The sequence below is a fragment of the Xenopus laevis genome, chromosome 1S, assembly GCF_017654675.1.
Source record: "Xenopus laevis strain J_2021 chromosome 1S, Xenopus_laevis_v10.1, whole genome shotgun sequence".
NCBI lineage: Eukaryota > Metazoa > Chordata > Amphibia > Anura > Pipidae > Xenopus > Xenopus laevis.
In genome coordinates, this window is record NC_054372.1 from 157,475,876 (window position 1) to 157,501,551 (window position 25,676).

Consider the following 25,676-nt stretch of genomic DNA (forward strand, 5'->3'; position numbering starts at 1 on the left):
TTTGATCTATATCATCCTGTCAACATATAAACAAACATATGATAGGTAGTATTTCAGCAGATCTAGTAGATACTAAAATTCAATTTATCACAGAGTTCATGCCATGTGACAGTTGAGAAGGGCTCTGGACAGTACTGACAAAAAGCAATTTCTATCTGCAGAAATAAAAACATGAAATTCACAAGCAGGTATTCTTCCGTTTTTTAGTGCTAATGGGAACATTTGGAATTCTGGAAATGAGCTGCATCAGAATTAGAGAAGCAAACTACATGAAACCCCTCATAGTGATAGACAAAACATGATCATTATTGCAATAATAATTGTGAAATTTGTATTTTGGCCTGTCAAGCTTCTTATTTAAAATGTTTTTGTAATGTAACACACTGTTTACACACTAGTGATGTGTGGGTTGACCCACACCCAATCCTAACCAGCCGGTTTCTTATCTGCACCTGACCCTAACTCGGCAAGCACTCATTTTTATAGGCCCATGCGTGCATACTCCACTGTGACATCACTGAAGGGGCAGGCCACACAGGCACAAGTTTATAAAAAGGAGAGCCTGGAAGAGGAAGCAGGGATCTCTTATTTAGCTTTATCTAAATTGCTCTATTAAATAATATAGATCTGAAACAACAGTTTGAAGGTACAAAAAGTTACGGATTGGCTGAAATGTGTTTTACTGCCCTAGTTTTTTTGGAAAAAAAAAATAAACATATATATATATATATATATATATATATATATATATATAGAGCGAGATACGGAACGCACACCCCCAGCAGTAATTACAGATAGGGTGCCAGTCAAAAAAAAGCTTCAATAAGTAATGTGGGGTGACGGCACAGCAAACAAAAACAGCAACAAGTTTCTAGAAGAAAAATAGGAGGTTTATTGGACTGAACCAACGTTTATATATATATATATATATATGTGTGTGCGTGTATGTATGTGTGTGTCTGTGTAACGGATGGCACTCCGCTTCCCAACATCACCCAGTTGCACGGTTAAAGCTTACATATCATTTGCAAAAAAGAACCAACACTGGGATATTCTTGAAAATGCAAAAATGTATTTAGTGAAGCATGGCTATACATGCTTCACAAAATACATTTTAGCATTTTCAAGAATATCCCGGGGTTGTTGGTTCTTTTTTTGGAATTATATATATGTGTGTGTGTGTGTGCATGTGCATGTGTATGGGTTGATCTTTGTCTTGGAACCCTTAATGGATGAGGGTGGTTGTGTGTCTATAATCTGGGATGTGCAGTTCCTAGCTCGATTTTCAGCTGTATTGCTCTAGGAGCATAAGTCAGATATGACTAGGTAGCTGAACAGCGTGACGAAACCCTAATTATAGTGGGGTTAGTAACCTGGTGGCACTACTGGGAACCCCAGGTGTTTAGGAAAAGGACAAAGGTGATGGTGTTATAGAGAAATGCTCCAGAGAGTTAATTACTGCCTATGTGAGTTCTGTATTGACCATACTGTTTAATGACTCTGAACTGCACCTGATAGTTTCATAAATCAGTTTACAATATGCATCAGAACTGCAGCCAGATCCTAGTCTATATCCACCACACAGTGGCATCCATTTCTTCCAGTATTGTTTGCAATGACATCCCAGGCTTAGAGGATTTTAATTCAAACATTATTCTACCAATAGACTGCTGGAGAAACCTAAATTTTAGTGATGGGGTTACCTATATTCTCATTGTGAAATATTTTTATGTGATGCTGATTTGACTACTGTTGAATTTATAAACAATAGCCTTGCTTGCTTTGCCTTGTTTAAGATTTGTTATATCATCCACTCGCACAGCTAAATCAGTCACAAACCTCTCCAGGCAGCAGTGAAGCAAATGTGAATTAGCTTTTCAGACAACATGTGCTGTGCAATACTTGCTCTGATCCTTAGTTTACATCAGAATCTTTGCTATAAAGCAAGACAGGACTGTATTGTGTCAGAAGGAGGTAGAGATATTCACAGTGTTAATAACATTTAATAAGATTTTTTCCCCCAAAAGTACATACTGTAGTATACAAATTATTACCGTTGACTTTTTTTAGCTGTTTGCCAATTTTTTGGTGAAACAAAAGGGGTCATATTTGCTCATCACTAGTAACTAGCAAAGTGAAATGTTCCTCTTTCTTTAATTTTGTCAGGCAAGGTGCATTTTTTTTAAATTGTGTGCAGCATGATGATTGGTCCAGGCAAATTCACTTAGGTTGAAGGCTAAAACTTTACTTAAAAAAAAAAAATATCTATAGGAATATGTAAAAAGAGTAAATATTACCAATAAAATTTGAGATAAAGTTCACACCACCAAACCGGCAATATCAATCTAGTTCAGTTGGGCTGAACAAAGTCCAACCATAATACCATGGCAGGTGTCCAGGGAACACAAATGTAAGGGAATCCATAACAAACAGTAGGTGACATATCATCCATAGATTCTAATTCAATCGTGACCTGTTAAATAAAGAGTTTACTATTTTATAAAACTGTTAATCCATGCATCCTCTCATAATACAATAACAATGGCAGAGCCTTGGTTCTGCTAATTAGTTCTACTAATATGAAACATTTCCATTGGATTTACAATTTATATTACACATGTATCCAAAGTTATAGCAAGTCTTTCGATATAAAGTATTGTGCAGAAGAATAGTGTGGCACTCTAAGCTTGACTAATTTAAAAAAAAGGGCAAAAATGTTATTCATGGGCTTTGCAGGGACAAAGTGATCACAGGGTAGCACAGGTATAGGATCCCTTAACCGGAAACCCGATATCCAGAAAGCTCCAAATTACGGAATAGCTGACTCCCATAGACTCCATTTTATCCAAATAATCCAAATTTTTAAAAATGATTTACTTTTTCTCTATAATATTAAAAAAGTAGCTTGTTCTTGATCCCAACTAAGATATAATTAATCCTTATTGAAGGAAAAATCAACCTATTGGGTTTATTTAATGTTGAAATGAATTTCTAGTGGACTTAAGGCATGAAGACCCAAATTACAGAAAGACCCGTTATCCGGAAAACCCCAGGTCCCGAGCATTCTGGATAACAGGTCCCATACATGTACATCTTAAAAATAACAATAACAGAAAAATGAGTTGCAGCAATGTTTGTCTTCAATACATCATCCATTGCCCTCTCTTGCCCCAGCACAGCAAACTGTACATCATAGTCCTCATCTCTCTAGTAACCCGAGTACTGAGTGAAAAGCCTCTACTTCTAATGTTAAAAAAAAGTGCCACTAGCATACTGGAATACAGAACAGCATTCCACTAATTAGTATGGGCAATTAAATCAACTTAAAGCATACATGTGAAGTTGCAGATTAAGTCAACACAATGGCGTTCTCCTTTGGAGGCTATCACCAAGCACTGTGTTATACTTTGTCAGGGGGTTCTGTGATTTTGCATATAGATGCAGGACCACGTCACAATTATGAATTAAAATATGAAATATCTCATAGCACTCGCCAGTTTTTGCTGTTTAATTTAGCCAGTGAACAATGTTTCAGAGGAAATAGGGGTCAGTGTCTCCTTATGAAAGTCTGCTTCTTTTTTAAAGGTTTTATAGAGGTTTTATTTTATATTTTATTATTTTTAGTGTTATAAATATATATTTATAACACTAAAGAATGAGAGATTAGAGAGAGTAAAGATAGGGAGGCAGAAAGAGGATGCTAGAACATAGTCTAAAATACCACATAAAATAATAGTATGCAGCAGAGGTATCAGGCAATTGCAGCCAAGGTCACCAGATTATCAAACTTCTTGGGACATTAGGGCTTATTTACATAGCTACCATGCAGAAGTGCACACAATAGCACGCCAGGTGCAAAGCTAAACCCTACCTTCTCACCAGACACAAAACATCTGCTACTTAACTTGATTATTGTTGAATATAATGAGTACAAGTGAGAAACTTTGATAGAAATATATTCGTTATATAACTCTGTACAGACAGCAAACAGCTATTTACGGCTTCTCTGTGTCTGTGGGATGGGCCTACTTCCTTGCTCTGTGTTTCTTAATATTTTTTTCATTTTTTATCAGTTTTGTTCTTCTTTGCACTTCTGTCTGTACTATTAATGCTTAGTAAAATGTGCACGGCTAAGCCTACATTTTTTCAATTGCCTGAAATTTTATTTGACCATGCCTCCTAAAGGCAGCAAGTCACTCCCCTTTGTTGCTAGGCCATGCTTGATGCTGCTTACTTCCAAGGGAATTATCACAGTAAAGTTGTGCAAAGTCAGTAACAGCTTTGTTCAAGACAACAGAGATACAAGGGTGGACAAAATTAATGACTACAAACATAGAGGTTATGCTGTAGATATTTTAAAATGGCTTGTTTTACAGGAACTCAAAAGGGAGGTATGTGGGAGCACTCCAATGCCAAATAAAAATACAAACAGTATAGTTACAAACATACAAGAAGGAAAAGAATGGAAAAACTCTACTATAATTTATATAAACAAACTGCTGTATAGTCATGGGGCAGCCATGTAAGCACAGGATACACAGTAGATAACAGGTAAGTTTTGAAGAATCCCATTGTATACTAGAGAGCTTATCAGCTATCAGTTGTGTATCCTGAGCCTTTTCTCATTTTTGCTTTTACAGGAACTCACCAGAAGGAACAGAAGAAATTAAAGGTTTGGTGTAAATATGAAACGTGAAAAATATCTTTTTTACAGTAAAATCTCAACATATATTTATAATATTTATGTGTGTGTGTGTATTTATTATTTATTCTCTTTAGACTGCATATGCAGTATCTGGGATGACCCAGATAAGATTCATAAGCAACTTGAATTGAAGCGGCAATGTTTCCTTCACTTTGTATGACAGCTTTAAGTGGTACATAAGCACAAGTTAGCAGATCTTGAGTCTGTTAGACAAGATGCTTAACCTTGGGTCAACAACATGCTGAAAACAAACAGAAACAAATCCATTTGAGGTCTTTGAGTCCTTAGCCTAACTGGCAGTTCACAGTTTCATATGCCACCAACTGATATCTTTAATTTCATTGTTACGTTCTATCTACTTCTTTGCAAATAAACAACGCATGGTATTTTGCATTAAGGTGTTTCTATTAACTCTAAACTGACCTCAATGCACAATATAAAGGAAAGCATCTCCTGCTAAATTTAATAAAGGAAATCTATACCCCGGCATTGTAGATCTCTATATAAATATATTGCATAAAACAGCTCATATGTAAAACCTTGCTTCATGTAAATAAATCATTTTCATAATAATATACTTTTTTACTAGAAAGTGAAATTGGGTAATTCTAAATAGAAAATTGCCATTTTAAGAAATAAGGGACATTCCCTGGGATCCTAGGATTCACTGTGCACAATTAACGGACAAAGTTCAGTCTTTTGCTTCCACACTTCTTCCTGTTACAGTTAGAGTTGTAGTATTTCTGGTCAGGAGATCTCTGAGGCACCACAGAGAATATCATAAAATGGGTCATGGGAAAAGGTGTAAAAGGGCAATATTTACTTAAATATATACAGTATATTCCAGTTTGTTAAGATTCTTTAATATGCCACTTAATCTGTTGCTTAAGGATCGTTTCCTTTAATATTCACAGAGACAATAGAATTTCGCCTAGCTTCCTTCTAAGAAAGCACCACAGGAAGTGGTGCAGATTGCCCACTTCATGATAGGCTGCAAGACAATTAATTAAACACCCTAACAGATCGAGCCTTAAAGGAACAGTAACACCATCAAATGAAAGGGCATTAAAGTAGTGAAAATATGTCTTGCTGCCCTGCACTGATACAACTGGGGTGTTTGCTTTAGAAACACTATTATAGTTTATACAAACAAGCTGCTGTGTAGCCATGGGGGCAGCCATTCAAAGCTGAAAAGGGAGAAAAGGCACAGCAGATAACAAATAAGATCTGTAGTATACAATGGGATTCTTCAAAACTTACCTGTTATCTAGTTTGTATCCTGTGCTTGAATGGCTGCCCCCATGACAACACAACAGTTTGTTTATATAAACTATAAAAGTGTTTCTGAAGCAAACACACCTGTTTTACCCGTGCAGGGCAACAGGACATGATATTGTCATTCCTTTAAAATGCTTTAATTTTTTGGTGTTACTGTTCCTTTAATGAGACAACAGCACTAATGTCTCTGGTCATTCTTCCATTGCGTTCTCTACATCACCAGAGTAATTTATATTAGACAGGGTCACATCTAGGACAGAGAAAAAGTGTCAAATACATGTTGGGTTGTTTTTTGTAATGTACCCCTTGCAATACCAGTGGTTTCCTCTTATCAGGTGGTCCAATCCTGTTTTGAAATCTATCCCCCCCCGTAGAGTCCTTGTACCTGACTTTAGTATATTGTGTGCTAATAAGCATGAAATATCTATTACAGTCTGTAATGTACATGGCATGGTTCAGGATAGCAAGTCTCGGGAGTACCCAACCCACTATCGCACAGCAGAAGGGTAAAAAGACACTGTGGGTTGAGAGGGATTATTTTGAGAATAGGAGCACACATACATTTTACATTCCCCTCATGAGTGATCATTTTCTTCTGACAAAATAACAGACATATTAAAAAATACAAGAAACCCATATGGAGGAAAAACAGTGTCTGACTGGATTAATTTGGGTTCTATGAGGCCCTATGAGGCTCACAGATCTTCACATATCCTCCCACACCACATACCCCTTCCACACTCATGGCTACCAGTTCCCATCAGTATATGCACACACTTTCACTAAGGCCCCCACCTCCAGCAATGTGGCAGAACTTGTGGCACTGGTATCCCAGTGGGCCATTCCAACCCTGAGGAAGAAACTGAATAAGTTCAAACACATTTCTTGATTTAAAAAAAAAAAATCAGTTATTCTGAGTTTCAAATATTATTCCCCATCCTGCATTCTAAGTGAGTAAAAATAAACAAAGCTTAATTTCATAGCCAGCTATTTGAAGACATCTTGGAAGGTAGGAGCTGAAGAGAAATTATTTCTGAGATTTTTCACTGGTTTTCAATAGATGGCAGCATTTGTCTTTTTTCAGGCAATTAAAATAAACAATGAGCAGGTTAATTTCCTGGACATCCAGCATGTCTTAAAATGAAGAACACGACAAGGAGTTAACCTAGGGGACTTTCTGTTTTTACTAAAATGATAAGCTCGTGATTTTTTATTTTTAATGAAATGCTAAAGTGACTTATTTCACAGAATAGCAGCAGGACTCGTGCCTTTGAAGCACAAAGCTGATAGCAATATAAGCACATGAGTCATTCACCTTCATAGCGATTGCTCAGAATTTAAATCAAATTAAAAGTACATACTAAGCACTTTTGGCTTAAATCAGACTTCAGAGGGAAATGAAGCCCTTATGTTCTCTGCTGTCATTACATTTGTTAAGAATTTCATCAAAATGTGGAAGGAGTTAGTTGTAGATTTAGAATTTAGATAGATTAAATACTCCTTTGAATCAAGTCAGCCTTGACAGGAATGTTTATGGATGCTGATTTATTAACTGCTTTGAGTGAGAAAATACTTTGTGCTGGCCCATTTCTATGTCCTTAAAGGCCTTGGTGTATTGTTAAATGAATATGTTGTTTTAGGGTTGCAAATACAAACGGTTTAGCGACTTGTATGACATGAAGGGACAACAGAAATTACCCTCAATATACTATATTACCAGAAGTATCTAGACACCCCTTCTAGTTAGTGGAAACGGCAACTCCCATTGATAATACAGGTGCATAATTAAGTCAAGTAATCTCCAGCAACAATAACTGGCAGTAGTGTCAGGCCCGGATTTGTGGAAAGGCCACCTAGGCCCAGGCCTAGGACGGCAGGATTTTAGGGGGGCGGCATGATGCCCAACCACACCCACATTGGTTCAAAAACACTGGTGATGTTCTAGGGATACAATCATTTTTTAATTTTCCCATGCGCCAATCCCCATTGATGATGAAAATTTGCACACTAAAGGGGAGGGGACAGGGGCGACGAACGACAGTGGGCCTAGGGGCGCCCACTATGTAAATCCGGCCCTGAGTAGTGTGGGTCATACTAAAGAGTTCAGTGACCAGGGGTGTTATATAAATGCATTAACACTGTAACCTTGAAGGATGCATATATATATATATATATATATATATATATATAAATATATATATATATATATATATATATATATATATATATATATATATATATATATATATATATATATATATATATATATATATATACTATGTATTCTGGCACCCTACGTAGCTGCTTGTGCTTCTATGGCTGTACCAGTGAAAAATCAACAGAGAAATATTTTCTGGTCGGACTTGTAAAAGGGAAAAACAATTTTTCCGTAGAGAAAAATTCTCAAATTTTCCGTGATTTATTAAATCCCCATGGTGTTAAAAGTCCAAATAAAAAAGTACTCCTACTCAGACCTGCCGATTTCATGTAGAAGTCAATGGCAGATGTCCAGTTAATATCCTGATCTGCGCTGGGTTTCGTTGAATAATCTGAAGATTTCGTGGTTTTCAGGCATCAAATCCGAATAAATCACAGGTTTCGGCCGTCAAAATCCAAATTCCGCGCTGTTTTCGCCGGCAAATCTGAAAAATTTCTACGGTTCTGGGTTTTTTTCCTGATTGCATCGATTTTTTCCCCGCGCAAGAAATTTTTGGAAAATTTTATTGATAAATGGATGAAAATGTCCATGCAGTAATTTTAAGAAAATAGTGAGAAGTTTTCGGATTTTGATAAATAACTCCCAATATATGCAGATTACTGTTTTGCTGTTGAAATAACAACAACTCTGGACATAGTACAGAAAATATTATAAAGCTATGTTAGCCTAAAACAGTTTTATGGACTCATTTCTAACAGTTAATAAAAACAGCAAATATATTAACAAAACAAACAGAGCTATGTCTTGACTTAATGGTTATTACAGAGTAAAAATGTAGCAACAGCATGTGGTTCTTAGTAGACCATTTCTGTGTCACAATGAGATAATCAATTCATTAAATAACTGCAATAATCAAGCAAATTGTTATTTTTATATATCCTTGCATGTATCATCTTAATAGATTTGCTCTTTTTAATGCTGATGTCATGTCAGCTAACTGGATTGATGTTTCAGCACTTAGCACAGAGGAGCAATAAATGTGTTTCGGTCAAAGATATAAGATAATCATTTGTTTTTTACTTCAGACTTTAGTGCAATTATCTCACAATGGTATTACTTTTTCCTACATATGGTATACAGCAATAAAAGCATTAACATAAAAGGAAAATGTAACATCATTCTGCATAAAATGTAATGTGTGTTTGATAGATGAAATAGTCATTGCATTTTTAAGATACTATCGCTGCCTAATGTCACTCCACTTTTTTGACCCTTTCAGGGGGTATTTATTAAAACTTGAGTTTTTCTCACTGTTTGCCAAAAAAAAATTAGACCAAATTCCCAAACCTGAATCCCCTTTCTTAACTAATAAAACATTCACTGCAAAAAACGCTGCAACAAAATTAAGCGTTAATTTGAATCTTGCATTTTTTTCAAATTGACGTTCCGAAAATGCTACTCTATCGAGTTGTTGCCTGAAGAACTCGAATTTATTAGATTATTGAACGAAAACCAGTGCAAACAGTCCAAAATTCTCATGAATTCTGAAGGTAAATAGATAATATTAATTGACACCACTGCATAGTGCTATGTGAAAACAAATATATACATATATTTATATATTTAATGTATACCAAAAGTTTAATGGAATATATATATGTGTATACATATAAAAGATGCACCAAATCCACTATTTTGGAATCGGCCGAACCCCCGAATCCTTCACGAAGGATTCGGCCAAATACTGAACCGAAACCTTAATTTGCATATACAATTAGGGGTGGGAAGGGTAAAACATTTTTTACTTCTTTGTTTTGTGACAAAAAGTCGCCAGATTTCCCCTCTCCAACATTCAGATTGCACAGTAAGCTATTTTTATTCATACCCTACTAACTGCCTCATTTAACACCATAACTACATAGTATACCAGTTTACATAGATTCTTTGAAAGATCACTTATAATGCTAATGAAATATTAATAATTAGGCCAATAAGCTACCCAAGGGTTGGTAACAAATCTCTTTATCGGGAATTGTAAATGAAATGTTGTAAGTTAGTTAAATCTTCTTCAGGAAGATTCTCATTCAACAAAGGAAATAACAGACAAGCTCAAGATCTGTGTGTTGTATATTTTATCACATCTCTCTTGACAGAGAGGAAAGCTCAGCAAAAAAAGGTAATTGCACTGTTTATGCTCAGGTTCCCACTCAGCACACAGCGATAACACATAACATGCTTCAGATAAAGGCATGTAACATTTCTAAGAGGTTTACTTTGAAATGCAAGCACAGATTTGTTCAGGCAGTCTAGCCAGTTGTGATCTCACAAATAGACCATCAGTGCAATGCAATGGGAGTAGTTCCATGGTTTGGATGATACACTGAAGGTGACACCAGTAATAGTTGATAAAAATCTTAAATGATTAAACATATTCAGAAAATAAACATACACAAACCTGCCAGGAATTGAGCAAAATACAATGTCACTACATATACAAGGATGGGTTTGATTAGTAAACTGTATCATTAAATTGTATTTAACAATGTCAAATCAAAGCAAGTGGAAATGTGCTGCAATAACTGCTTAGTGAGGTTGCTTTTGCAATTAGACGATACAAAGCCTGTGATTTTAAGTAATTGATTTGAGGGAATCGTACACTGTCAGTGCTTTGCTTACTGCTCAATCTCCGAGGCTGACATTTATGGCGCACTGATTGGCCTCTGTCAGTAGCAGCAGTTGTAAATTCCCTTTGAAAAGCTTTGTGTTAACAGCCTTTAGGCAGGCAGCGTGAAGACAGCCACAGACTGCCTGACAATTATTTGACCTGCTGCCCCTATTAAAGTAAGTAAATCAAGATTTCAGCCATTATGCTGGAGACTGAGGCCTACCCAGATTTGGCCTCTTGCCACACATGCTTAATAAAGGCAGAAAATACTTACGAGGGGACAGAAAAGCCTGTTAGTTCTATGTATTGCAATTCACAGATCTGCTTTCTTAAAGTAAAAAAATCACTTATTCTGCAGTTCTCACAAACTGAAAACTGTTCTTTTGAAGATTACACAGTAACATGGTGCAAATGAATCATAATCCAGTAGCACGTAATTACATTTAGGGCCTTATTTATCAAAATAATAAAATTTCTGACTATTTGAATTAAAAAAGTCCAACCAAACTATAATCCATGATTGGACCTTATTTATTATTAAAAAAGCACGATTTATTCAGATCAGGTAAAAACAGAATTGTATGATTTTTTCAGATTTTTTTTCCGAATCGCTTGATTTTTTCCAGACTTTTTCCGGAAAAGTCAGAGATAGTTGTATTTCCGTCTAATTCCAGTATTTTTGGATTTGGAGTTTTTCCATCCTCTGGGTATAATACATCTGGAAAAATTCAAGGTTTTTTTCCCACAAAAAAATTGGATTTTATAGTTAAAAAAACTCAATTTTTTTTAATTTTTTTTGGATTCGGAGTTTAATAAATAACCCCCACAGATTTGTGTTAAGTTATATGTGTAAAGTTTGCTAAAGGTCTATTCACTCATATCAATCAATTAGCAACCTATCAGCATTGTTACCGGTTTAAAGGAGAAGGAAAGTCTTCTTCCACTTGGGGGTGCCAAATGTAAGTCACCACCAAGTGATTGTATATAATTAGCTGAAACCCTGGACAGGTGATCCTATCAGGAGAAAACTGCACGGTTCTTCCAGTGAGCACCACAGAGTGATCCTCTTCCGGCTTCTTCTTTCTTCAAATTTCCCGGGGCAGGCGCACGAAATAGCTGACTTTTTCGTTAAAGTTCGGCTTTTCGATCTACCGCGAGAAGAAAGAAGAAGCCGGAAGAGGATCACTTTGTGGTGCTCACTGGAAGAACCCCGGGCAGGTGCAGTTTTCTGCTGATAGGAGCACCGGCAGGGGTTTCAGGTAAGTAAATACAATCACTTGGGGGTGCCTAACATTTGGCACCCTCAAGTGGAAGAAGACTTTCCTTCTCCTTTAAAGCAATCATGTTATTGGCTGCTATGGGTCACTGCACCTGGGCAAACTTTGTGCCTTTTATTACATTGAGCTTACTTTCATTATTTAAAGGACATGTAAACGCTCTTTCACTGGGTAGGTGCCAAAATTTTAGGCCCCCCTGCAAAATAGATATCATTTACTAACAATCACATTGCAAATTTTTCCACTAATCTAGATAGGAAAATTAGTGGTTTTCCTATATTTCTAAAAGCTCTAAAATTAGAAATATATTAAGTTAAAAAACTAGTAAAAACTGGGGGAAAATGCAAAATGTTAAAAAAATTTGACCTTTGATAGATCTGCCCCAAAGTTTTTCAGTGTTCAAAGGAAAAATGGTTATAAAAATAAATGTAAACAATATTTTTTTAAAAATGGAGCTGAAAGCATACAAACTTTCAGTTTGTTTACGTTGTGTTTTTTTCTTAAACTTCCGGATTGTTCCCCACAGAAATGTAAGCTTCTAGTGCGCGCATTCCAGAAGTCTAGTCCTATAAAACTGTGATGTTAAGCAGAAGGGGGAAACCATGTGCAACCAGATTAATTTATCTCCTGGGGATAAAGACACATTAATAACTGAGATAATGTTTTCCTACATGTTGGAATTAAATGTGCCTTTTCAATTCTTTATTAGCAAACATACGAGGGGAAAATTATCTCACACTCATCCATAATACCTAATTGCTGAGAAAGTTTCTGAGCTCCATTGAACAAACATAAGATTGTTCCCATAACTTCAAAATGAAAATGACCAGGAATTTTCATAAGGCATGAAAGTATTGTTGGCATACATGTCATGTAGAAAGAGTGAATGTTTGCTTAATATGTCTCACACTGTTTCCCTTGAAACAAATCAAGTTTGCATTGTGCTCCTATGTAGCACATGAAATATTAAATCTGTTAGAAATGGAACATTAACAAATATGAGTAATATTTTTGGCTAACTCCTCTACAGATATCCCAGGGTTCTCTGCTCACACTATGGGTTTTTTTAACATCTTATTTAGCATATCCACAGCACATACCTCCCTGACTGCTCCAATGCGAGCCACAGAATTTATTGACATTACTTCTTTTTTTCTTTTTCTGCTTTTAAATAAATGTTGTAGGGAGATAAAGAATTTGGTGTACCTTCTCCCTCTATTTCATATACCGGTATATATTTCCATCGTACAGGTTAAGAAAAGGATTCTCTAGTAAGTCTGTGAAACTGTGTATAATTTTTACCAACTGCAAAAGTTCAAAATAACTATTTACTGTAATACATAGCAAACGCCACATCTTCAGCCTTATATACATACAGTTTAAACCCACAACATTGTATAAGACTGCTACAAAAAATGCTGACTTCCAATGATGAATACCATAAAATAAAACATTCCAGTTAATCAGAAGATAATTTTCTGTCTCTTTCCTAAGCAAGCATGTGATATCCTGAACTAGTGTAAAAAAATTGACTAATTTGAAAAACGGTGTTCTGTTATTGTATAACAAGGAAAAGGTGGTACGTCTGGAATAAAAACGCTTTTTGTAACTAACATATCCCTTATAAAATGGTGATATTGCTCTCATGTATTGACAAGGGAAGTGGAAAGTAAAACACACAGTACTTATATACAGTATTGGATAGGGATAGATTTCCACTGATTGGTCTCCACAGCTCATTCATGGCTCAAGGGATTAAAGAAAAATGTTGTCTCCTGATCTTAGCAAGTTTAATTTCACATTTGGGAATTTGAACTGGGATGTCACTGCAGCTCAATGCACAAAGCGACATACCCCAATTGATTAAAACAGGGAAAACTAGCCTTTCTATATTTCAGGTTTCAATTTCTGGCTAAGACTCTGAATAAATTATATGAGTAATAGAAAAAACATACTTCAGCATTACCTGATATCTGTATGTGCAGTTAATTCAGGTTCATTTTAGGAATAAATGATGCAGATAATTAGTAAATGTTTGCTGTACTCATCTTGTAATCCTTCTTCTACAGCTTCTACATACCTATTCTCATTGGTCAGATTGCTTCTACAATGTGCTTTTATACTGGAAAATGGAAGAATGTGTGTAACCAAATATAATGAACGCCAGCCTAAATATTTCCCATCTACACTATGACCAAAATGAACAAACTGGTACAGCAATGACTAAGTACTAAAGCCCTCGTTTATTTTGGTTGCTTGCCTTAGAGTTTGTTGTTTATTTTGCGCGCTTGCATTTATAAGCATCTAATTTCTTCCACAATTACCTTTCCCATTTCTAGACCCTGTGCAGTTATTGTTGAAGTTTTAAATCATGCAATGCTCATTAAAGGGGATGTATATTCTAACATCTTTTTTGAAAGCAGTATTTATTTGTTCCTTTCTATTGCATGCACTGATGGTATACACTGATTGAACAATTTCTATGGTTTTATAGGTATTTGCAATTGAAAGTAGGTTCATTTCTTTCTGCACACCTGGTTCTTACTCTTGAAACAATGTAGCAAAAGCCAGCAGATTAACAGACTTGTTAAGAAGCTTGCTATGAATTGTGAGTATTGTGGGGAACTGGCTTCTGCTTCATTGTTCCAAGAGTAAGAACCAGGTGTGCAGAAAGCAACAAACCTTTCAATCGCAAATACCTATAAAACCATAGAAATTGCTCAGTCAGTGTATACCACCAGTGCATGGCATAGAACAAATTTCAAAAAGATGTTAGGATATACATACCCTTTAAGGAGCATTGCATGATTTAAAAATCCAACACTAACTGCACTGGGTCTAGAAATGGGAAATGTAAATGTGGTTAGAAATTAGATGCTTATAAATGCAAGCAAGCAAAATAAGCATCAAACTATAAGGCAAGCAACCAAAATAAATGAGGGCTTTAGTATCTAGTCATTACTGTGTTTGTTTGTTATTTTTGGTCATAGTGTGGATGGGAAGTATTTAGGCTGGCGTTCATTATATTTGGCTAAACACATTCTTTCATTTTCCAATATAAAGGCACAGAGAAGCAGCAATCTGACTAATGAAAAACAGATTACAAGATGAGTACAGCAAACATTTAATAATTATCTGTATCATTTATTCCTAAAATGAACCTGAATTAACTGCACATACCGATATCAGGAAATGTTAAAGTATGTTTTTTATATTACTCATATAATTTATTCAGAGTTTTAGCCACACATTGAAACCTGAAATATAGAAAGGCTAGTTTTCTTTGTTTTAATCAATTGTGGTATGTGGTTTTATTCATTGAGCAGCAGTGACATCCAAGTTCAAATCCCCAAATGTGAAAATTGAACTTGCTGAGATAAGGAGACATTTTTCTTTAATCCTTGAGCCATGAATGAGCTGTGGAGAATAATCAGTGGAAATCTATCCTTTTATCTAATATATAAGTACTGTGTGTGTATTGCTTTCCACTTCTCTTGTCAATACGTGAGAGCAATATCACCATTTTATTAGGGATATGTTAGTCACAAATACACATAAAACCATAGAAATTGCTCAATCAATATATATTTTAAAGCTACTTAGAATATTTTTTTTCCACTATGAAAAATGTTTTTTCACTATTTGCCTGGAGATTTCCTTAAAAATAATAATACAACCAAAAATATTCAGTTTTAGCTATATTTAATACTCTAGTACATGCATACAGGTCTTCCTAAACTTTGCTTCTCCTATCACCCATATGTAATATCTCCTTAAATGAGCCGTTATAATAGTCCACCTTTATTCTGCTGTATAGCGCATACATTTTTACTATACCTTTCTATGGGTCTCCCTATTTAACAACAGACACAATGAATTATATTTTATCAATGAAAGACTTATATCTGCCACACACTCCCTTTGCTCTGAAAGTGACCATCTCACTTCTCTGTGCATTCTAAACATCTATAGCCTCTTCTCATAATCAACTGTTTTCTCTTGCTGCTTCTGATCTGTGTAGTACATATATTTTACCCAGAATATGATGCATGCACTAAAAAACTAGAATTAACTAGAACCAATTGTACCAAATCTATAATTTCAAATTATTTTACATTTCAGTACCCTTTTATGTATTTGATTGGAGCACTTTCAGAAAATAAGCATAGCATTTTAAAAAGGCTGACATATACTTGCATTGGCATGGCAGTTACAGTGTAGTGGTAAAAAGGGGTTAGCTTGATAATTCTCTTTAGCAATCATCATTAAGCAGATGTATTCAGATCCATTTATCATTTTCACTGTGTCCTAAACCTGTAGGCATGTCATAGTAAAACTGAAAACGTTTTAAGTGTTTTTATCATGCAGCTTAAAGGAATTGTAAAGTATAAAAATAAAAATTGGGTAAGTAGATAGACTGTGCAAAATAAAAAAAGTTTCTAATAGAGTTAGTTAGCCAAAAATGTAATGTATAAAGGCTTGAGTGAATTAATATAACATACTACTTCCACACTACTTCCTGCTTTTTAGCTCTCTTGATTTCCACTGATTGGCTACCAGGCAGTAACCAATCAGAGACTTGATGGGGGGGGGGTTCATGGGTCATAACTGTTTGCTTTTGAATTTGAGGTCCATGCTAAGGATCAATTGTAAACTCACTGAACAATTATGTCCATTTGGGCCCCCTTAAAGTTACTGACAAACTAAGAGCTGAAAAGCAGGAAATAGTGTTTTGGCTATTATGTTAGACATCCAGTCACTCCAGCCTTTATGCGATACATTTTTTGCCTAACTAACTATATTGGAAACATTTTTTTATTTTGCTCAGCCTATCTATTTACCCAGTTTTTATTTTAACACTGAACTGTTCCTTTAATACTAGACAAATGAAAGCTTAGCGACATGCATTTACTGCATGTTTGTGGATTGAAAATTACAAGCAATATGGTACGGTTCATTAAAAAAAAAAATAACTTACTTCCCAGAGATGCTGTGTGTTTCGTACAGCCCCGCTCTGCACTTTGTCTGGAGAAACAAGGACTCCCTGGAAGGGTCCAATCCATGTTCCTTGTTGAATTCTCTGAGCTGCGCAAATGCCGTATGCCAGACCTGGAACAGTACTGGTACACAGACACACCTCACGTGGCAGGTCCCGCAACCACTCAGGAGTTTCGGGTGGAGGAGCCACTGCTGCAGTGCTACTGGTTCCCACTAGGCGACGCAGAGAATGAAGTGGACCATGCATTGGACATTCTCCATTACGATTATCTGCACACATGTCACAACCTATAACCCAAGAAAACAAAATAAGTACATACATGCAAGGGAATACATGCAAGGGTACAGTCTGAAGCTGTATCAGAGTACTTAAGAATATTAATACACATTAAGAAGTCAAAAGTTCCCTCATTTAAGTAATAGACACAGTCAGGTTGCTGGACTTTCTTGACACTCACAGTAAGTCAGGTAAGGAGGCTGAATCAAAAAATATGTGTATTTAAAGAAAAACGCCAATGCTACAAACACAAGTGCTGGAGTTCAAATTTGCACCCATTAGGGCCCATATCATTGCCACCTAGGTGCAATCTGTGTTCCGCAACTTGCATCTGTTACAGTTACAGCATGACTCAGGAGTGGCCACTGGCAGACAGATAGTTAAAGGGTTTGTTCACCTTTTAGTATGATGTAGAGGGTGATATTCTGAGACAATTTGCAATTAATTTTCATGTTTTATCTAAAAGTCTATGAAAGGCCGTAAAACTGTGGTTCCCTTTGTCCCCAAAAAGAGAAGGTTTTGGGAGAATCAAAGCACTCCCAAGCAGCAGTCACAGCACCAATCACAAGATATCACAAACTTCTGTTTTGGTTAAATCAATTGAAATGGCTACATATCATCAATGTGTGCATGGACTCAAACTGTATCACTATAAGCATCAGCTTTATTACCCACATTACATATTTTGTAATAGACATTCCAAAATGAAGTGCCAGTAACATAGTCCTGCGATAGAATGGCCAAACAATATATATCATAATTAAAATTGTTACTGAAAGAATGGGATTGAACTGTTTATAACTGCCCTGTACTGACATGGCATATTAGATTCCTGTAAATAATGAGGTTGAACAGAATTTAATTAGGTTCCTACTGTACAAATTTATGGTTATTGATGGTTTTCTTGGAGTCTTGTCGTCTGGACATATAATGTTACACAAAATCTATTCAGCAACCCTTTACAGACACTTATTTGGCATTTAGGAGGACTCCAATTTTGGAGCTTAGGGCCTCTTTGCTCTCGGAATCCCATTTTAAAATAATATTAAATTAATATTGTGGTTAATGTTAAAAAACATATAGGTTTTCAACTAACTAATAATTTCTTATTGCAATGCCTCTGAGGAAAATGCAGACATCAGTGACACTTGTAAGGAGAGATATTCAGATGGGAGCTGCACTAAGACAAGAGCCTACTACAAAAATAAATTCCCTTTAAGGCCTTTTTTTTGCTACATCAGTAAGCATTTTGTAACCAATAGAGCTTCCTGAGTTGTTTTAGGATGGTCATTGATGTCTTAAAGATAGCTAGACGTCTGGTATTAAAGTTTTTCAATTTTTTACAGGAAGCCATGAAATTGACTTTTCAATGATGCAGGAAAGGCACCTTTTTATTAGTAATAAATGCTCCTCCACCCAAATAAATATAATTAATAATATTAAATATGGTTTTAAACACAAACAACAATATTCTATTTCAACAACAACACTTCTTTGAATGTTGCTATGAAAAGATTAATGACAATACAATCAGTTATTTGAGTGAGTTTTAATGCAAGGAAAGGAAGCCCCCCTATAAGATATATTGGATCATTCATTTGACACCCAACTGCTGCATCAGCGAAATCAGTGACTTGAGGGGGGCACATGGGTCATAACTTGCTTTTGAATCTAAGCTGAAAGCTAAAGATCAATTGCAAATTCACTGAACAGGTATGTACCAAGTGGCCCCCCTTAAGGTCCCAATAGACGCAAAGATTTTTCTTGCCGAACGACCAATTTTAGCGAAGTCCGACCAATCCTTCGAAATTGTCTTTTTAGTTGATGGACAATTGGTACAATCGTATGATCGTTTCGAGATAATCGTGATCTCACAATGACGATCGGAACTTTTAAAAATCTTTACATGGCCAGCTTTAGAGTCACTGACTAACTCAGAGTTAGAGAGCTGCAAGTCAGGAAGTAATGTTCTGGCTATTATGTTAGACATCCAATCACTCCAGCCTTTATACATTACATTTTTGTAATATATTAGAAACATTTTTTTATTTTGCACAGCCTATTTATTCACCCAGTTTTCATGTTTACACTGAACTGTTTTAAACTCCACCCAAGGCAGAAGATTCACAAGAGGTAGCATAGAAATTATAGGTTTACTACTGTGGTTAACTACAAATCCCAGCAGCACAGCAACTGAAAGGCCACATGTTTGACCTCCCTGATATATAGCATACTTTTGAATAGTTAGGGCAAGATACTGTCAGGTGATGGAAGCATTACTCATCATCACATAAAGTCATACAAATGAGAATCTATAATGTGTTTTTTTTTAATGCTAAACAAATAGATTCTCATCGATAGCAAACATCCAAATCTCATTACCATTTTTATTACTACACACTCTTGATTGCTGACTGCCATAGGATCAATATGTATTTATATCACTGTTTGCACAAGTAGTGTCAATATCCTCTCATTTTAGAGATTGCTGTTTAGTTGCCCTAACTGAATTTTTACATTTTGTTTTATGTCATTTATAGGGTGATAACATTTAATACAGTCGCCAACCATGCATTAAAGAGTAGCAATGGGTATTGTTTGCTCAGTCATAATTTTAAAGGGGTTAACTTTTAGTATGTTATAGAATGGCCAATTCTAAGAAACTTTTCTATTGGTCTTCATTATTTATTTTTTATAGTTTTTCAATTATTTGCCATCTTCTTCTGACTCTTTCCAGCTTTCAAATGGGGGTCACTGACCCCATCAAAAAACACATGCTCTGTAAGGCTACAAATGTATTGTTGTTGCTACTTTTATTACTCATCTTTCTATTCAGGTTGTTTCCTAATAATATGCCAGTCTCTTATTTAAATCAGTGCATGGTTGCTATGGTAATTTGGACCCTAACAACCAGATTGCTGAACTGCAAATGGGATTGCTGCTGAATAAAAAGCTAAATAACTCAAAAACCACAATTAATAAAAAAATGAAAAACAATTGCAAATTGTGTCAGAATATCACTCTCTACATCATACTAAAAATTAATTCATAGGGTATCTCCAACTAATTATTTTTTTCCTTAATATTTAGACAAAGGATTCCCAACAGCAGAAAAATTATTTTTAATATCTATACTTTTTAAGCGGAACAATAGTTTAATCTAACTCTCGAGCAAATTTTTTTTTTATGTTCCAGGACCCAAAGGGCGTGAATTTGCCTCTGACTGATATTAATGTTAAACATTGTGCAAAGGATTTTCCAGAGATAAGAAGTCCTTTAAATAAGGCCACAATGGCAACAGCAATTCTTTAAGTGCCAATTCATACTGTAGTAAAACCATACCATCTTACTGTGCAAAAGAACACTGCTTTTTTAATTTTAATTTAAAAAATAGCTGCAATTTTATTTGAACAACCAGAGACAAGTCAGTAATTGTAAAACACACATTTTCAGATGAATTCACTGGACATTTTGCACTTAGGCTGTGTATGTATTGTGTGTGACATTTATATGGGTGTACTTATGTAGTATATCACACTAGTTTGCACTTAAAGCAAAGAGTAAAAAAATATTAAGAGATGCAAACTTGTGGTGATAACAAGACAAAGTGCATGGCAAATAAAAAACACTTCTGTTCAATCCAGCAGAGGTCAATAGTGATCAAATGTCAGTGTCTTTCCCTTGAGGCCAGTTGAGAGGCCTTGGCGAATCCATTGCTCTTCTCAATGTACTTATTAGTGACAGGTGTCCACATAAGAAAACTGTTATAATTGGGGACTGTTTCCCAGCTTGTGTAAAAGGCCATAAATAGAGTGAGCACTGAAGCACTGGAAGTGACTGCCTTTTATTTAGGTGTAGATGTGACCAGAAAACCTTTGTTAGACACAGAAAGGAATTTTGCAGAGAAAATCTGTGAATAAGCCATTGTTTTAAGTTTTCATCATCATCTAAAACAAGGCATCAAACATATAATATAGAGCTGAGCTGATTTATACAAAAATAGTAGAATACTTGCTTGGCCTCACTATGTAATAAAACAAAGAAGCTGACCATTGATGTAAAGATCTGCAAAAAAAGTGTACATACGGCAGGTCTAATTAGGATAATTCCAGTGTCAGGTCCTCACATCAACTATCAGATCATGAAGGGTTCTGGGGCAGTGCAATTAGGTAAAGACCTCAGTCATGGTCCTATTCAGGTATGGGGACAGGGGTATTTTAGTGACATATATATTAGGTGCCAATTCAGATTTGAAATGCCCATGTGTGGTTAGCTTTACTCAACTGGGAATGCCTTAAAAAACCTGAATTCTACTCAAAACCTTTTTGACGTACATCACAGTACAGGCCAAACAGACTGAAGTCTCACATGAATGAGGTTTCTGTTAAACAGATATGTATTGCAGAATATATAATATTATTTGTAATAAGAATCTCATTTTAGTATATAAGCGCTTACGTGCAGGGCCCTTTTTGCCTCCTGTATCGGTCAGTATTCATATGTAATGTGCAGATTTTGTGTATTGACTTTTGTATTGGAGAGCTCTGCAGAATATGTTGACGATAAAGAAATAAATGTTAATAGCAATATGTGAAAAGCTGAATGAATTCTTATTTTAGGAATTAATATATTTTTTTTTTTTAACTTTGTATTTATTAAAGCTTGACCGAAAAAAGACATACAATGGAATGTATTTCTTACATGTAAACATATAGTTATGAATAAAGGAATTAATATTTTTTAAATATAAATTTAATATATAAATTAAAATACGACCTGCCAAAATTCCAAGGACTTTTTTCAGACCATTTCAAAGTATGCTTTTCAGTAGGTAACTGTAAATGTCACCTTGTAAGGGGCACATTTACAAAGGGTCGAAGTGAATTCGAAGTGAATATTCGAATTCAAAAACTTTGAATTTCGAACTAATATTTGGGTACTTCAACCATCGAATAGGCCTAAATTTGACTTTGACTTCGATTCGAAGAAAAAAGTTCGACTTCAAAAATCGAAGTACTGCCTCTTTAAAAAAGTTCGACTTAGACACTTCGTCACCTCAAACCTGCCGAATTGCTATGTTAGCCAATGGGGACCTCCTAGAACCTATAGCCAACATATGGCTAAGTTTTTAGAAGTCGAAGTAAAATCGTTTGATCGATCGATTAAATCGTTCGAATCGTTCGATAAGAAGGATTTCATCGTACGATAGAACGTTTTGACTTCGACCGAATATGGCCAAATTTGATTAAAAAAAACTTCGACTTCCAAAATCGAAGTAATGCAATTCGATGGTTGAATTTCAAAGTTTTTTGCACTTCAAAATTCGACCCTTGATAAATCTGCCCCTAAGTGTTCAGTATCCAAACAATTCCTTTTTTATTTTTACTGTGTTCTTTTTTTGTGAAAAATTTTCTACAAGAACTGACTTAAAATTCATACTAGGTAAATACTACCAAACATATACAGTATATGACCTTAATTATTTTAGGACATATGCCCCTGGCTTTTGTTCTTGGGGCCCCAAGTTTTTTTTGTTTTTTTTTGATTATAGTTTCACATACGTATATTTTTGAAAGCCAGTATACCAGCTCTGAAAGCTCTAGTAACAATTTACTGATAAAGGTGAATATTCCATTTAATGCCTTACACAGATTAAATTGCAAGATGACACAGTATAAATGCTAATTATTCAAAAATCAAAGATTAGACACAATCACCTCAAAGAGATTTCAAACGTATTAATGTTTTAAATGTGATGTTTTTTAAAATAGTTTTGTTACTCTGCTATCACAACTGTTCAAACTACTGAAAGTACTATATTAGCTACTACATCATTATTATTTTTCTTACAAATAAACAGATTGCAGCTCAAAGTATGTTTCAAAGATATACAGGAGAAGAAGGATAAATACTTTTGTCTAAATTACTTTGATACCAGTGCAGCACATAGGCACAATTAAATTAAATTGAATAATTATTGTACAATAGCTGAAAATGTGAACTACCGCCAAAAACTCCAGGACTACAAAACAAAGTGTCAATACGTTCAGCACAACAAATTAACTTCTTGGATGGAGAAATATATTCTCTGCTTGCTAATGGTTAATGAAAATATATTCCTTCATCTCCCAACCGATCTTCAGAAAGCAGTATTGAATAAGCGGTTTGATAAATATGCATATCAATGATACCATTTGTCCTGCACCAATTATGGGGCGCAGAGGTAAATTCTGAAAATGTGAGCAAGCTTTATAAATGTAATTATAGCTATATAGCTTATAGAGTGAAACAAGCATAAACGGGGAAGACAAATGTGAGCACAAGCTCCGCTGATACAAGGAACCAAACACAGGACTGTGACTGAAACTTGAGCAGACTAACCCACAAACACAATTTCCCTATACCAGAGGCAGATTGCATGCCTAGCCTGTAGCATCCAGCCCTAACCTTCCCAGCCTTGGGTTTGTTGTTGATAAGAAAAACTCATAAAATATTGTTGTTTCCTGGGTGAATGCACTCTTGAGGAAATGTCATTATCATTGTAAAATCTGAGAAAAGTGTTAAATGGGGCTTATTATTTAGGAAGACAGAAGGTTATGATTAGCCTAACTTGAACTTGACTTAGCGAAATATTCTCTGTAAAATGCTTCTTACATGTGTACAAGATGTACAGAATTTTGTGAATAGTTTTCCCCCTTATAAGCAGCAATCATTAGTTGATTACGGTTAGATGGGTTACTTTCCAGCTATAATTTATCCTCTAGAATTGCTTATGTTATAATGTCACTGATCCCTCCAACGCATGAGAACTGCATGCACACCTCCAAACTGTCTCAATTTTTGCGGACAGTCCCGGTTTTGACAGCTCAACCTGCAGTCCCGGATTATTACTAAAATGTCCCCAGTTTCTCTTTGATCCCCTGCTAGAGTTGGCGCCTTCCTGTATATTTATCTTTTTCCCTATTAATAACATTGAGATCAACCATCATTTGTACCGGCCAGGTGGCAACCCTATCTCCTGCCCTGAACAGCCAGAAAAAGCTGCAAAGTTTCTAAAACGCAATTGGTTTTTGGCAGAGAGCCCAGAATACGTGGCAGGTGCACTTAGACTTTTGTTACAATTTAAGATAAGCAAAGAAACAATTGTAACAATTTAAAATGAGCAAGTCTCTTGGGGAAACGGTAATTTGCAGCTTAAAGGGCAATTCACCTTCATTAGCAAAACTGTAATAACACATAAAAACCACAGAAATGTGTTCAAACTTTGATAACCTGCCAAATTTTGTAACATGAACATGATTATTAGGGGGTGTGACCACAAAGTGGGCGTGGTCAAAAAGATTGCCTCACTCTGGACAGCAAATCTTTTTATCCCTCTTTCTATTAGGGATGTAGCGAACCGCCGATAATGTGTTCGCGAACGCCGTTCGCGAACACCGGCAAAAAATGCGAACAGTTCGCGAACAGTTCGCGAACTTCGAACATCCGAAAATCGTTCGATTCGAACGATCGAAGGATTTTAATCGTTCGATCGAACGATTTTCGTTCGAATCGAACGAAAATCGTTCGATTTTAGCGACCGAATGGTCGAATGGTCGAACGATTTTGACGCGAACGCCTATTGGCGAACGTCGCGTGACGTTCGCGAACTTGCGGCGGACGCGAACAGCCGATGTTCGCGCGAACAAGTTCGCCGCAGAACAGTCCGCGACATCCCTACTTTCTATTACTAAAATGTTGGAAAGGTATGCTGCATGCATGTAAAAATCCAGTTGAGGTACCACAAACAGGTCCCATGTGGATTTAAGGAGTAAGCAGTTAGCAATGACAGCATTAGCTTTATTGTTCACGGTTTTCCCTTTTTATATACACTCCAGTTACAGAAATTGGCCCAGTTTAATTTAGGCCACACACTGTTTGAGTATCTTTTAGGCGGGAAACGTAACGCAGGTTTGAATACGTTACGTGCTTACGGCAGGAAATACATCTTTGCGTAACCCATAGCGGGTATAGGGAGCTGTCTGTGGCAAATTTTAATTCCCATCATCCTTTTGTTCCATCCACAGTACAAAAAAGGGGGGAGAGTAATCAGCAGGGACTCTGACAGAAAGGAGGTTATAGCCACAAGAAATAAACACGAGTGTGAATGCGCCTTTCTATTCACCAATAAACAATCATATAAGCTGTTTGGTTAATTCTGTTTTTACTCCCGTATTGTACTTGAATCCATTGGGAAATCGTCCAGTGTGTGTTTTTTAAAAATATAAGTTAAACGTAAAGAGACCGAGGTGAAGTGCAGTGTAGCGACTCTAGCGAGC

General features: G+C 35.8%; 1 protein-coding gene across 1 annotated transcript in view; it reads right to left on the bottom strand.

Annotated features, from left to right (window-relative positions):
• The window catches only part of prdm6.S (PR domain 6 S homeolog), a 75,594-nt gene that overhangs the window by 44,868 nt on the left and 5,050 nt on the right, over window positions 1–25,676 (bottom strand). The window contains exon 3 of the mRNA XM_018244284.2: window positions 17,062–17,369. Coding sequence (XP_018099773.1) covers window positions 17,062–17,369 — 308 coding nt within the window. The remainder of the gene's footprint in view (window positions 1–17,061; window positions 17,370–25,676) is intronic.